This window comes from Lemur catta, chromosome 10 (assembly GCF_020740605.2).
Source record: "Lemur catta isolate mLemCat1 chromosome 10, mLemCat1.pri, whole genome shotgun sequence".
Taxonomy (NCBI): domain Eukaryota; kingdom Metazoa; phylum Chordata; class Mammalia; order Primates; family Lemuridae; genus Lemur; species Lemur catta.
Genome location: NC_059137.1, coordinates 65,232,737 through 65,248,867, shown reverse-complemented (window position 1 = coordinate 65,248,867; position 16,131 = coordinate 65,232,737). Strand labels below are relative to the sequence as shown.

The 16,131-nt window shown below is 39.8% G+C and overlaps 1 protein-coding gene across 1 annotated transcript in view; it reads right to left on the bottom strand.

Moving 5' to 3' along the window:
- The window catches only part of TJP2 (tight junction protein 2), a 70,810-nt gene that overhangs the window by 27,077 nt on the left and 27,602 nt on the right, over positions 1 to 16,131 (bottom strand). The window contains 5 exon segments of the mRNA XM_045562404.1: positions 3,135 to 3,237; positions 3,239 to 3,760; positions 5,884 to 5,986; positions 7,159 to 7,283; positions 9,456 to 9,509. Coding sequence (XP_045418360.1) covers positions 3,135 to 3,237; positions 3,239 to 3,760; positions 5,884 to 5,986; positions 7,159 to 7,283; positions 9,456 to 9,509 — 907 coding nt within the window.

Genomic DNA, 16,131 nt, shown 5'->3' with positions numbered 1-16,131 from the left:
TTGGGGAGGAAAAGACAATTTAGCACATCTTAATATGAATGTTCTGCTGGCAGGCAGGTTGTCCACAGGAAGGCCCTGCAAATAGTATAGCATAATCTATAACAACTCAGATCGTGTGGGGTTTGGAACCAAAAGAAATTCCGAGTGTGAAGAAAAGGGTAAAGAAGCCAGGCGCAGCAATTAGTAAAGCATTTAACAAAAACCAGCATAGATTAGGGGGTCTAGGGACTTTGAATTGCTATCAAAAGAAAAAATACTGTATTTACTAAGTATGCATATTTTAAAAGACTTTCAATGCTGTTCAGGCTATTCTGATTTTACTTATTAAGCCTGTAAAATTATACATTTTAAGGATGAATTTTGGTTATTTTAGGAAGCTACCACAACCTAGCAGGTTTTAAAACAGGCACATTTAAATTTTTTTATTGTTCTGACTGAAAACCTTTTAATTACAAAACAAAGTAACTTTCTACAATACAGGAAAGGTATGAAGTAGATATAAAGATAAGTTTTAAATGACTCACAGTAAACCTGTCTGCACCAGATCTTACCACAATGATTCAAAGTGTTGAGGCCCATCCCCCACCCCTTTAGGATGCTGACAGTCAAGGAAGGCGGAAGGGAAAGGCCCTCTGCTGCTCAGACGGCCTCACAGCCCAGACAAGCTTAAGTGATAACTTCTTTCTGGTATTATCAACAGTTCCTCTATCCTCTTAAAAACTGCACTCTTATTATAAAGTTTGCAGATAGACTTATTGGTATATATACAGGCATTTCTTAAGTGGAGAAAAATAAATCAGCTGACCAGCTTTAAGACATTTACAAGCAAGGCAATGTGGTGCCCATGGAATGTGATAGCTGGCCATAAGAATTCATCAAATGTAGGTCTTGCCTACTGTCAGATTTCTTTAAAGATTAATTCTTATGCAACCCTAGCCAGTGATAGTTAAGTTATTGTGTAATCTTTGCAAAAGGTGGCAAAAAATTTTCTTTTAAAAAGTAGAACTTTTTTTTGGTTTAATGATTTCCAAATCTGGCAAAGAAAATGGCCAAGAAAGAGTAAAACGCTATATCACAAAAAAGTATAGCCCCTTTTCCCCCTGATTTACTAAGACCAGTCATGACTTAGACAGTCCCTTTGGACAGATAATGTCTTTTTAAATTGTGGGTTGCAACTCATTAGTGGGTCTTAAGATCAACTTAGTGGCCAGGTGTCGTGGTTCACGTCTATAATCCCAGCACTTCAGGAGGTTGAGGCAGGAGGATTACTAGAGGCCAGGAGTTCAAAACCAGCGTTGGCAACATAGTGAGACCCCATTTCTATATAAAATTTAAAAATTAGCTGGGCCTGCTGGCTCGTGCCTGTAGTCCTAGCCACTTAGGAGACTGAGGCATGAGGCTCACTTAAGCCTAGGAGTTGGAGGCTTCAGTGAGCTATGATCACCCTGTTGCACTCCAGCCTGGGCGACAAAGCCGAGAACCTGTCTCAAAAAATAAATAAATAAATCAAATTAGTACGTTGCAACCAGCCAGTTTTAAATGTAATGAAATATAATGTAATGGAACCTCTCAGACTGCATCACACAGCAGAATAAGCACTGTTCCATGAAACTTCTGTTCAAATTTTTGATATGCAGGTACATCCATGACTGTCTACAGATGTGGTTCTCTCTGTGATAGGAGGGGGAAGGGAAGGAACGGGAGACATCTGAAAGCAGTGCCTTAGGTAACTCAAGAATCCAGGGTGGGTGTCTGATAAAGTGGGTGTTAGATCTCTCTGAAGGGGGTCTCAGGCCAAATTATCTTTCTTGAAACTTCTCTACAATCCACCTTTCAATCTGGATGTAGGATGGCTCTTACTCTGCAATTCTTAGGGGTTAACGAATGACTATCTCATTACAAATAGTTATAAAGATTCTGTGAAATCCTTACACCTCCTAAGATGCACACTCCTCAGAAATAATGCAATCTCAACTTTCACCTTTACTCTCTTGGACTGGATTCCAGATATCCCATTACTCACATCCCTCCATCATTCTTCGGTCATTAAAACAAGCACCTAGTTACATAACTCAACTCATGAAAAACTAAGGAAAGCAAACCCTCTCATCTGACAGGCTATTAAAACGCAAATCCCAAACCTAAAAAGCAAGGAGTCTTTCACTTTGCATTCTCAGGGGCTCTTTATCTTTTTTCCTCTTAGAAGGGGAACAATTAAAGAACAAACAGAGATGAAAGATGTTATACGTTGCAAGGAATTTTAAAAGTCAGAAGACAAGAACTGATCCTGGAAATATCTCAACACTAGGCTCAAAAGCCCTGTTCATTCATCTGGTTTCCTATCACCTATTTCCAGGGGAAACAGTGTTTGAGCTCTAGCTCTACCACTTACTTACTGGCTTCAAGACATGGGCAAGTTGCTTCTCTAGTCTGAGTTTCAGAATCCTCACCTATAAACTGCAGGTGCTACTAGCTTCTCTAGCTTCTTCTTTAGTGAATCCTGGATGTGATCAATGTGTGTGCAATGTGGGATGGGCAGACTAGGCTAGAACCTGCCCCGTCCGTGGGCATGTACCACAAACCCCTCTAGACCACGGTATCTCTCACCTGTAAATCAGAAGTGAAGCCTCCTACCACACAGGGTTCTTGTGAGGACGAAATAACGGAATATATATTCAGCATGGCCTCTGGCATAGAGCAGAAACTCAAAGATCAGCCAGAGTACTGTACTCTATTGCAGTTTCTCCAACTTGAGATGCCTCAAGGTCACCAGGACAGCTTATTAACACACAGATTCCAGGGACCCACCCCATGCTTTCTGACCCAGTAGGGCTGGGCCGGGGCCTGAGAATCTGCATCTCTACTGATGCTCTGAGAACCACTGGCTTGGTAGTGCAAAGCCAAAAAGCTTGGCAGCCTGGCTCTGCCACTGATGGCACAACGTTGTGCAAGTCCACGAACCTTTCTGTGCCTTAGTTTCACTGTCTATAAAATGACGATACAAGAGTAACTCCCTCAGGATATGGTTTTCAGTATTAAATAAACTAATAGGCATCAGACAGTTAGGTCAACGCTGGCAGATGTTAAGTGCTACATCGTCACAGTGCTTTTCTTCCGGCCCCAAGCATGCCTACCTTCATTCGCTTTGCTTTTTGTCAGAAGGACCCCGATGGGCCTGTCCGCGTCCTGCTGGCCCGCGTGCCCTGGCCGCCCCCTCGGCTCGGGGCTGGGGCTGCGGGGAGCGCAGGTGCTCGCGGCTGCGGGCCACCGGGTGCCGGGCGTCGCGCGGGGCCCTGCGGCCGTACTCCGCCGACGGGCTGTAGGCGCGCTCGTAGTCGGGGTCGTAGGCCTGGCCATAGTCCCGGTCGATGCTCCGGCCGCGGCTGCGGTCCCGGTCCCGGTGCTGGCGTGACCCAAAGTCGTCGTCCAGCCCCCGCTCCAGGCTGCGGCCCCGGCTGCGGCCCCGGGCGCGCTCGTAGTCGTGGTCCAGGCCCCGCTCCAGGCTGCGGCCGCGGCTCCGGTCCCGGCTGAGGTCGCGCTCCCGGCTCCGCGCCCGTTCGTGGGGACGCCCCCGCTCCGGGCTGTCCTCCCAGCTGTGGCTGCGCCCCCCGTGGCTGCTCTGCCGGCTCCTCTCGCTGTACCCACTGCGGAAACTTCTGCCGTCAAATTCGTCCATCACCTCAAAGGCCCGGTCATCGTGATTGAAGGCAGGGCTGCCGTGCAGCGGGGCCACCTGCACCTTCCGGGGCCTCTTGACCACCTGTCGTCAAAACAAACGCAATGGCAATGCGGACACAGGGCAATCACAATTGAATGTAGGGAACGCAGTGGCCAAGAGCCCTGGTTCCAGTAAAACTGTGTCCCTGCCAACTCACTAAGGTTCAGGTTCCTCGGCAGGAAAACAGAGACAATAAAAACTTCAGAGGGTTAGAAAAAAATAAGACTCTGACTGTGAAGCTTGAATTAAACTAATAATAATGATACCTCCAAAATCTGCTTCTACTGAAGTCTGAAAAGCCTCAGAGGCCTAAATCACTATTTTTTTTTTTATTTTTATTTTTTGAGACAGAGTCTCACTGTTGCCCGGGCTAGAGTGAGTGCCGTGGCGTCAGCCTAGCTCACAGTAACCTCAAACTCCTGGGCTCAAGCGATCCTCCTGCCTCAGCCTCCCGAGTAGCTGGGACTACAGGCATGCGCCACCATGCCCGGCTAATTTTATATATATATATATATATATATATATACACATATATATATATATATATTTTTAGCTGTCCATATAATTTCGTTCTATTTTTAGTAGAGACGGGGTCTCACTCTTGCTCAGGCTGGTCTTGAACTCCTGACCTTGAGCAATCTGCCTGCTTCGGCCTCCCAGAGTGCTAGGATTACAGGCGTGAGCCGGCCCTAAATCACTATTATAAAATTCAGATGAAAATCGAGAAAGTGTGACATTTTATATATAACTGCCTAGAGGGGACGGGGGATGAAGAGAAGTTGATTAATGGATACAAATGTATAATTTGATAGAAGAAATAAGGCCTAGTGTTAGATAGATCCATAGGGTGACTATAGTTTACAACAATCTGTTGTGCATTCCAAAATAGCTAGAAGAGAACATTTTGAATGTTTCTAGCATTAAAAAAAGATAAATATTTAAGATGATGAATATCCCAAGTACACTGATTTGATTTTTACAAATTATATGAATTAAATATCACACATACCCCAAAACTATGTACGTCTATCATGCATCAATTTAAAAATTGTAAAAAAACAAGTCAATGACTTTAAAAAAGTGGGGGTGGGGTGGGGGCAGGGCATGCGGAAAGAAGGAGCCTTCTAGATTATAAGGGACTAAAGAGACAATGATCAAATGTAATGAGTGAATTTAGGATCTTGGATGGGGAAGAAAAAAAGTCTATCAATGACATCTTTAGATATGAACTGGACATTAGATGAAACTATGCAGTTATTATTTTCTTAGCTAGGATAATATTATAGTTATGTAGATGAATGTCCTTATTCTTAGGAGATGCAGGCTAAAGTAAGCAGGATTGAACTGTCATGTCTAACTTTCCTTCAAATGGTTTGCCAAAACTACATACAAGTGTTTATAAAATATATAGAGATCAGGTAAAGATGGCAGAATATTAACACTTTCAAAGATATATAAATGTTTATTACACTGATCTTTCAACTTTTCTTTTTGCTTGAAAATTTTCATAATACAAAGTTGAAAAAAAATTATATCATATGGTATGTTATACCATATACGCAGTACGTCCTCCCTAGAATTGCCCTTAAACATACTTTATTACAATTCTTGCTTTATGTGTCCACCTGCCTGGCTGGAGCAAACACTCCTTGCAGGACAGACTGGCCCCAGCGCCTCGTGGCCTACCGGTGCACAGCCGATTCTCAGCCAGTGTTTGCTGAATGAATGAATGAATGAATGAGTGAATGAATGAATGCTACAGACTGCCACTGTCCTCTAAGAAATTCTTAGTCTATGAAGATAAAACAGATCTTGTTTGTGCCTTTACAAATGAGTTTTTAAGCTGAAATTTTTTTTTTTCCAAATTAATTCTGCTTTACCAGTGTTCTGAATCTAGCCAATTCTCTTAGGGAATAACTGCTTAACCTGGTTCATAAGGCAAATTCACTCAGATTAGAGCATCACTGTCCACAGGAGGACTTGAGGCAAGGCAGGGAGGATAACATACATACATCTTCACATCCTCCAAAAGCTCTGAGGATCCAAGAAGTAGCGGTCCCTAGGTTATGTGATTTTGCCAAATTTTTAAAAGCAAGTGGTAATTTTCTTCTGGGCATAAAAACAAAATGCTATTGAGGCAAGCTGAAAGCAAACCCGGAACTTACAATAGCCGCGATCTTCCCACTTTTTCTCAGCTGCTGAACTGCAAATGAATGGGGCACGTCCTCCATGGGGGTGCCATTCACCATGACCACTCTGTCATTTTCTCTGTAAACAAGAAACGAAAATGGGTTGTGAAAAAACTCCTCTCTGTTCATTATAAATCAATTTATTTAGGAACAAATAGAAGCAGCAAATCGACCTAAATGCTGACTAAAGGGCTCCCTGTCTGATGACTCCCAAGGCTCAGTCAACTTGGTCTGAGCTCTTCCGAGGAAAGTCACTGGGAGCCACACAGCTCCATTTTGAGAGTGTCTAATAGAAAGTGTCCACCTGCGGAGACAGAGGCCCGCCCTCCTCAAGCCACAGGGTCACTCCAGGAGGCACTCGATGGTGACAAGGTCTAGACAGCAAAAGGAATTTCTGTTATCAGTGCCCTGTTGCCCAGGCTGCATAGCGGGCTTCAGAAAGTCCACAAACACTCCCCCAAAGTAGGTATGTATCTATTTGTGCTTTTTTGGAGGAAAAGAGGACAAGAGCTTGCCTCAGATTCTTAAAGAAATTTTGAGGTCACAGAATCCTAACTACTACTTCAGCTCATCCCAAAAATTACTTGAAAATTTTACACTGCTCCATATGAAAGACTACTAACTTTGATAGGACCATAGAGGCCTTAAATGGCAGCAGAACCCAAAGTTGTGAGCCATCTGGCCAGTGCAGCCAGACAGCTCACCTTTGATTCTGCCCTCAGGAGTTACCCTGTGGGAACAGGCATGCATCTTTTAAAACGCCATTATCCCCTCAGGCCAGAAGGCTGGCAGTTGGAAAACTCGCGTTTTCCTGTAGCAAATTTCCCCAATTTCCACATCCTTTTTACAAATAAGACGAGCATTGAGCCAAAGTCTCCTCATTAAATTCTTAAAGAATGTAATGTAAAACAAACACAAATAGTGTTAGGTAGGCATCAGTGGGGGAAAGGCATGCCAATTTTAAACTCCATGTTCACAAATGATTCCTAAACCTAGAAGTGACATGTGTAACTACCTTCCTGTGAAAACAATGGCCCTCCTCTCCTCCCTCCAGAGTTGATATGTTCCCAAAGGTTTGGGGGATTGATTGTTCAAATATGGTGTGTTATGGCCTCAATTCCCACCTCCAGGCTTTTCAAATGCTATAGAAAAGGGTCCTTTTAACTTTAAAACGTGCACACCAACCAAAACGCCCTGTCTGGGGCCGACCAGTGGAGCCGGGGAGGCCGGGGGACAAGGGAGGACACTCACTGGAGCAGCCCGTCGGCAGGCCCGCCCGGGAGCACATCCGAAATGACAATCGACGTTTCTCCATTTTCAAAGTGGGGGTTATCTCTGCCTCCAGACACCGCAATTCCAAATCCTCTTTTGGAATCCTGTGCATTGGAGTTAGGAGAAAAATTAAAAATCCTTCCATAAGTAGCTTTCAGGGTTTATTACAAGCACTCAATAAAATAAAGGTCGAGTCAATAACTTGAGACTGTTTAGGAACAGATGAGCTTACAGAAACAAACGAGAAACAACATAAAGCGTGGTCACAGTCAACTGACAGGTTTATAAAGGGAAATTTCTTATCTAAAACAGCCAGCCAGTGAGAGCTGGAAAAGATTGATAGTGCAGACTGGAGTTATCACTAGAAGCTGTCAAGGATGGGAAATACTGTCTTCTGTCCAAACAGCGATGTGCTGTTTGAAGCACCAACTGTTACCTCTTTCTATCATGCTGGCCTGAGCTGGAAAAACTTCAGTAAAAACTGAATATGTGCTAAAATTATATTTTTAAAGTATACCTTTAATTTCAAGTTAGATGAGCTAGTGGTTTCATTTTAATACAGGGCAAAAAAGAAGTAAATGGATTTTGAAGATAAAATTTGACCATAAAATTAGTGTTGAGATCTTATGAGGCAGCAAACCCTTAAACCCTTTTCTACATGCATAGATTGGAAATACAGATTTATTACATCTATGACTGGTCTAGCAATGCATAACAGTGACCCTAGATAATACAGAATCCTAATTCATTTCAGTGTTTAAAAAAGCTAAGCCCAGTTTCATTCAGATGATATGGGTGTATGTGACTAGATAATCCTAAATCATGGTTTGATTATATAAAAATCTACTCAGAGAATAAAAGAAAATCTTTCCCCCAAAGGAAAAGTTCCCATGTGAGGCCCAATATGCTGACTAATTATAAACAATTACAAACTCAAAATAGGTTAGTTTGTTGTCTATTAGTCATATGGCTTTGAATTTGGCAGCACCATCACCTGGCACCTGGTTTTAGACAGTGGCAGCTCCATCCTCTATACCAAGCCTAAAAAGTTTCTCATCTCTGCAAATTTGGGGTCCATAACTCTTGGGAGTATATGAAGTACTGGGGGAAAGGGCATGGGGTTAGAGTCAGAAAGAGGACATGAGTTGAAAATAAGACCTAAACAGGCAAAACCCCTCAAGTGAAAAAAAATCCATGATCACTGATCCGAAAGTTTGAGCACATGGGCTCTGACCCAGTGACATTTTTTTCCACTTGGATTAATTCAACAAACATTTAATCCAGGAGCCAAATTTTCATTGAAGACAAGGCTCAAAGCTCACAATTCTGAGAGTCAAAGGAAAACTCTTCCTTTGAGGAACTTACAATCCCCCCTTTAGGAAATGACAGCAACTAGAGGGACTCAGAGGAGGAAGAATATCCCTACAGGGCCTCGGAAAACCACCACAATGCTGACATGAAGGCAGCTTGATGGAGTAAGAATTCAGGACCGTGAACACAGTTCTAGTCCAGCTCAGCCTTACAGATGACTTACAGACTGTTACTGCTCTTGTTTAAAGTGGGGCTAACACATATCATGACTACCTTGAATTTTGCTCTCAGAATAAAAAGGAACAGAGCTAATATGTATTTATTAAGCATCGATCATGTGCCAGACTCCATGGATTGGAAGCTGTATGTATTACCTCATTTAATCAAGAAGGATAATGCCTGTGAAATGACTTTAAAAAAAGAAGTGAAATCTATTTACATGTGGTATCATTTCTACTTTCAATCCTCTTGTGGGGGGTGGGGTGGAATTCAATTAACTCAACCCGTTTTAATAGAATCAGGAGTGGGACAAGGAATAGAAGCCATGTCTCCTGATTCCCAAGGCAATCTTTTCAAATTTAGTTTGGATTTAAAACTCACTGAAGGAGTTATAAGGTATGTACGTATAATTAAAATTATAGAAGCTACCTCAACATCCCTCAACAGTATGGGTTATTTTTACTCTTCCCTCTCTTTTCTCTCTTTCATAACCTGTTCTGTCTGGAGATAGGTGAACCCAATAAATAACCTCTAAAATGTGCTATATTTTACAAGCCTTCACCAAAAAATATAATAGTAAGCAAATCTTTGTTAATATGGTAATTACTGCCAGCAAGTACCTACAGTGCACTGTCTACCTCGAGGGAGAAAACACCAAAAACTGTGTGTGGGCAAAAATAAATAAGATCCATGATCTGGAAAATCAAGTATACGACTGTGGAATATATGAAATGTGCAGAACTCACCTTTTGAAGGGTCACAGTGTACTGTTCCCATATCAGCTCTTCCATGCCTGGGGCCTGTTTTAAAATAAACAAAACTCACCTCATTAAAATCACAAACATTTCAATGCTAGAAATAAAATTATAATTCAAAATGTCTCAATATAAAGTCCAGTTCACATTTTCTACAGACCAGGAAGAGTTAACATTTGTTCATTATGCTACCTATTTTCAAACACACTCTCCCCTTCAATGAAATGGCTAGAAATAAAACTAGAAAATTAGTCAAATATACAGTGAGACAGACCCTAAAAAGAATAAAATATTAAATGCTTAGCCCCCTTATTATCACCACTCCAAAGCACTGTCATCGTAAAACCACTTTAAAAAATCTAGTTTCAAACAGATTATTTTCATTGTTTTTTTTTTTTAAACCACTACCCTCCCTCCCTCCTGTCAAAGGTGACCTTGTAGGCAAGTTTTCTGTGGCTATGTCGAAAATATCCTTTGCTTTATCATAGGGTGTGCCCAGTTGGGTAATCTGTGGGATCTTTTGGCTTTTTCTTAATCGGTATATCACTGGGTATGAAAGATGAAAATGCCTTCATAACTAGACCACAGGGGCTTCCATTTCTGACAATATTCCAAAACAGTCTAGAAAAACCCAACAGTGGTGGTGTCATTTTAAAAATAATAATCTGTTACATGCAGGCTGCCTTTGAGAAGGCTAGAGATGCCAAGAAAGCTCAAAACCACAGACAAGCCCGTCCTGAAGCAGGCATTTAAACAGCAGGCTGAGCATCCAAACTGGGTGGGAGATTGATCCAAGTGGATATATTAGGGGGGAAAATACCACCACGCAGATGGAGACGGAAGGGACACTTGCTGTAGGTAGAGTGGCAATAACTAAAAATATCTCCTTGGAAAATTTCTATCAACAGACCTGTACACACACAGGTTTCGGACTGAAATTCATATTATGGATGTGACCACACTCCCCTACAACACTCACAGGCAAAGTGATTCTGCACCGCAGTGCCAGCTGCAAATCCTCTCCAAGGAACACACTAAACACAGCCTTCAAAGAATCCCCAGACACTATCTATCTAAGGAACATGAGTTCACAATTTAAACATACATGAGTCGCCATGAGTGAGAGTTAAAGGAAACATAAACTGAAGAATCAAACACTGTAAATATTGGAAATATCAGTGACAGACAAGAAAGAATATATATAAGACATATCAAAATTGAAAGGGATAATTGAGAGTCTAATGAAATAACAAGAGACCATCAAAAATGACCAATGAAATCTGAAAAAGCAGCAAATAAAATTTTTAGAAATGAAAAAAATATAATTGAAGTTACATAAACAGTGGATTCCACCACATACTACACACAGTTGAAAGCAACGAACTGAAAGACAAATGTGAAGAAATTGCCTACAATGTGGCATAAAGCATTAAAAAGTGGGAAATGTGAAAGAGAGGTTAAGACTAGGAGTTCCTGAAGCAGGTAAGAGTGTAGGAGAGATGCAATACCCAGAGAGTAATGGCTCTTCCAGAACTGAAGATTTCTCAGCTTCAGAAAACCCATTACATTACAGCAGGGTGAATCAAAAGAAAAGAAAAAAGAAAGAAAGAAAAGGTGGGAGAGGGAAGAAAGAAGAGGATGGAAGGGAGGAAGGGAGGAAGGGAGGGAGGGAGGAGAGAGAACCACACTTAAAATGGTATATTTACCACACTTAAAACAGTCTCTTTAAAACATTATCTGTGGATTGAGAGGGCAGAAAAGATTTAAAAGAAAAAACAAAAAACAAGGATAGATTATTACCATAGACCAGCAATAAAAGAATTTTCAAAGGATAAATTTAAGAAGGAAAACAATCCCAGAAGGAAGTCCTAAAAATGTAAGAAGAAACGTGAATAAACCTAAATGCATATAGACTATATGCAACCATAATAATAATGTATAATTTGTGAGAGTTAAAAAAAAATAAGAACCAAAGCATTGGGCAAAATAGTATATAAATCAAGAGAACCTAGTCATGATGAACCTTCTAGATATTTTATTCAGAAGCAGGATAAAGCTACTGATTAATTTTGAACTTCATTAAGTTAAATTTCCATGTTCGATTTTCTAGGGTAAGTACTATGGGAATAATTTGGAGAACTTCCAAAAGAGCAGAGGGGAAAAATAAAACTAAATAACAATATTCAATCCAAAAGAAGGTAAAGGGGAAATGTAGAAATAGCAGGGCAAATATAAAACATAAACTATGACTGTAGAAAAGAATATAGAAGAATACAGACAAGTAATCACAGTAAGTATTAAAAAACCAGATTGTCAGACTAGGTTAGAAACAAGAAGATTCAGCTATACGTCCTTTAATAGAGAATACCTAAAATATAAGAATATAAAGTAATCTAAGTATATAAATAAAAAGCCTTGCCAAATTTATATACAAATTAAAATAATTTAAGAAAAAAGTTGCTCTACATTAAAAAAAAATTTTAATCAAATTTGCCAGTTGCTCTACATTAAAAAAAAATTTTAATCAAATTTGCCATTCCTGCACTGATACTAATAGCAGAGACAGACAAGACTTGAAAAAAATCCAGATAATAATGTTTTCCCTAGTTAAACTCTTAGGCTTGGGGGAAAGAAGCTCAGTACAAAAGGCGATTATCAACCAATAATACATTGGAGCAGATAATGTATTCCCTTTGATTGGAAAGGGTCAAGCAGAGGCTGTTTTGTTTGTATAGAGGAAAGTAAACTAGCCTACTTACTCTTGAGTAGCTATAACTGATTACCCGTATGGAGAAGAATTTGTCATTCTTTAGTTCCCCTCCATGTACTCATTTATCATCTATGTTTAAAATAGCATTTTCCAACATGTGCCAATATAACACGTTTTCCAGGATTTTAATAAAGTTTTATATATTTTTTAGAAGTTTTCTTAAAGGGAACTAGAAAGCAGAAACCCAATTGAACTCCAGTAGTAAATCGGAATTGGTCATCCTTTCCTTTTCCATAGAATATCTTCCTAACTCCTTGCCACCTTCAGGTTTAGATGTGGCCTCAGTAAAACCAAGCCATTGCCACCTGAAAATGACCCTGCGAGCATGCGTGCTTTTCCAAGCTCATCTTCTCAGTACCTTCCTCCCGTACCTTAAAGCTGAGGAATTTCAATAAAATGAAGTAATCTGAAAGTTATAGTAAAATACATACAGTTCCCAGCTCTTCTCTAGATATAGTTATAACCCCACACATTAAGAAAAAAATCATATGGCACCCTCTCCCGAAAAATTATTCTAAAATCATCAGGAAAAAACTAACCAGTACTGGGACAATCATCTCTAGGACTGGGCGATGGTATGTATGGAATATGCAGACCAAGAGTGAAATTTAGGTTAAATGAAGGCACATCAACACAGTGAAATGTGGAGGTATTGAAAATAATTATTTAATGTCCACTAACTTTAAAAAAAATTTTTTTTACCATGATACCCATGTTTTTAAATAAAGAGAAAGAGAAAAATAGAGACAGATATAATTCATTTTATATTTTCAGGTCTGTCCACTGTTGGTGGAAGTGGTGGGAATTGGTACAAACCTTTCCTGGGGCAAATTACCAGTATGTATCAAAATGTTAAATCTGCACACTGTTCCATGGATCAACTCTACTTCTAAAAATTTATTCTACAGATACTCACACAAGTGCACAAAGATAACCTAAATTTGTTTATAATCACTTATAATTTATTAAATAGGAAACTAATCAAATGTCTAATAGGGGACTGGTTACATATATAGAGATCTATACTTAAATGTCTGTGATGTGAGGGGGGGAATCAAGATACAAAACATCACTGTTTATTCCTATTTTCATAAATATATATTTATATAAGCAAATAGGAAAAAAGACTGGAAGGATAGATACCAAAAAATGTTAAATTTCCCAAGGAGCTATATGGTATGACAGAATATTTTATGAGTACATTTACTTTTAGAATGCATTTTTATATTAAATATAAAAACAGCAAACTGTCTTTTAAAAATTTTGGATTTAAAGTGTTTTTCTAATCATTTAGCCAAATAAATGAGTTGCTACAAAATTTTATTTTTAAAATGTTGCTCAAGTAGAATGAAGCTGGCTTTTGAAATTCATGGTCCTTTCTTAATGAGGCCCCACTTTACATATTCCTGTGCTGTCTGTAAGGGAGATTTAAATTAAATTTGTCTTAGAGGATTAATCTCCTACCACTACCACCACCAATGAGCTGAATCAAATTTGTAATCAATCAGACCCTCCTGTTAACTAGCCTTGTGCCTACACCTTAGCAACTTGACATGAAACTGAACAGACTCTAAGAGGTTATTTCTTACCTATGGTTAACAGGTTGACATAACCATTAACTACTTAAACATAATGTTAAAAGAATATATGCTCTGCTAAACTAAGTGATAAATATAGAATCTTAATTTTAAAGGTGGGAAAACTGGGTAAAAATAAATTTTAATAGCTCCTTTGAGCATTAAAAATACACCATAACTGTGTGTATTTAGCCCACAGAACCAGGCCTTTTTGCAAAAGTCTCACAGAAAACACTTCATTCATTCAATCACTCATTCATTCAAAAATATTTACCGAGCATGCACTATGTGCCAAGCATGTGATTTGTGGCACTTTGGCTATATAGTGAATAAAATAACCAAAGCCGTTGTGGAATTTATCAACTAACCATGGGTGGACCCAAAATGCAAATCATTGTGTGTATTCCCTGCCTCATTTATATATTACCTTTCCAGAAACACAAAGCACCCCACGTTAATTATTCCTCAGAACATCAGCTCTGGGACTCTCCCTGGGGACAGGCTGCCAGCGTGCAGCAGCTTAACTGAGAGCTCAGCTGCTCATGCCATTCAACCTGGGCCAGTGGGCTCTGGCCCCACCCAGCCTGTGCTTGGCTGTGCCCAGATCAGATCTGCTATCAATATTCGACCTTTCTCTGCATGAATGTCAGCAGGTGGCTGCTTAGCCTCTGGGGAGCTTTACATGCAGGGCCACAGAAAAAGCACACATGTATTAGAGTTAAAGGTATATAAAATTCACGACCTAGTGATTCCTCTCCAAGGCCCTAGAGAAATGTGTGAATAAGTGTGCATGGATACACGTACAGACTATTCACAGCGGCAATGTTCTCAATAGCCAAAACCTGGAAACAACCCAAATATCTAGCAAGAGCAGAATGGAGAAATAAATTGTGATATATTAGTAAAATATAGTATTGTACTGCAGCGAAAACCACAGTCACACATCACCATGACATGGATGCATCTCAAGCATAATGTTGAGTGAAAAATAATCCCAGAAGAATTTGTAGAGTGTGATATTTTCATATAGTCCAAAAAACAAACAATGTTTCACAACAACAATGTGAATACATTTAACACTACTGACTGTTCACTTACAAATGGTTAACATGGTACATTTTATGTTATGCAATTTTTACTATAGCAAAAAAAAAGCCAACAAAACTAATCTTTCGTTTAGGGATATATTTGTGTGCATGTGGCTGTGTGCATGTACAAGGCAAAACTATAAACAAAGAGCAAAAGAATGAAAAACACAAAACTCAGCATGAAGTGACTTGGGAAGGAGCCAGAGTGAGGTCGGTGAGGGTCTACTATGGATATGTGTGATGGGCTCATGGTATATGTTTAATTATTATCCTTCATGATTTAGATACTTAATTCTTTTATGGGTACCAAACATTTCATAGGTTTAACAAATAGGGAGATGAGTGGGTGAACATCAAACTGAACACTGATTCCTGGTGAAGGACCCAATATCGACCAAAACAGAATGGTACAGGTATACCTAATACCAAATTTTTAACACAGTTCAAAGAGCAGAAGAGAGAAGATAGTAATTTCCAGTGGAGGCAAGGCAAGGTGGGAGGTGGTACCAGTAATCTGAGAGGTGCGAGGGAGGCAGAGAAAGGCACGGGCAGGGTGGAGGTGCAGGTTACATCTGGGCACCAGAGGGTGCCGAGGACGCCGAGTCACCATTTCAACCCAACCGCCAACACCCCATCTGCCAGAAGGATCCTCAATGTGCTTTTCATCATTTTTCCTTGTCACTTTCACCTTTCATGTAAATAGTGTTAATGACAATCCCCTCCATATCCTGACAAGTCATTCCTGGACCCCATGGAAAGTTGAAAGTGAGCTAATCTTTCCACCATAAATAAACAACTTTGTGTTAACAGTAAGGTATTTGTATGATTGAAGAAGAGAATGGGACTAAGGCAAATATTAATAATTACTTGATTTTTTAAAATCTTCTATTTTTTATAAAGCTTCTTTCCTTTGAAAAACCATGGCCAAATAAATAAAAATCCTATATATTTTATATAAAGAACATGGAAACATATTAACCACAAAGCAGATATCAACATCTTCACTGCCCAAAGTGAACAGGCAACTTTTATGTTCTATGTCCACAAAGTGCTGCTTCCCGGTGATGGAGGTTGTAGCTAAAACCAAAGATTAATCCAAAGCTGCCCATAAATTGCATGCTAAACTCCCAAGTCATAAAAGTAAACATACATGTTACAGTGCATTTCATAAGCTCAAACTATAAAATGGAAAAAAAGAACATCTGAACATTTTTTCCTATAGTTTTGAAGCT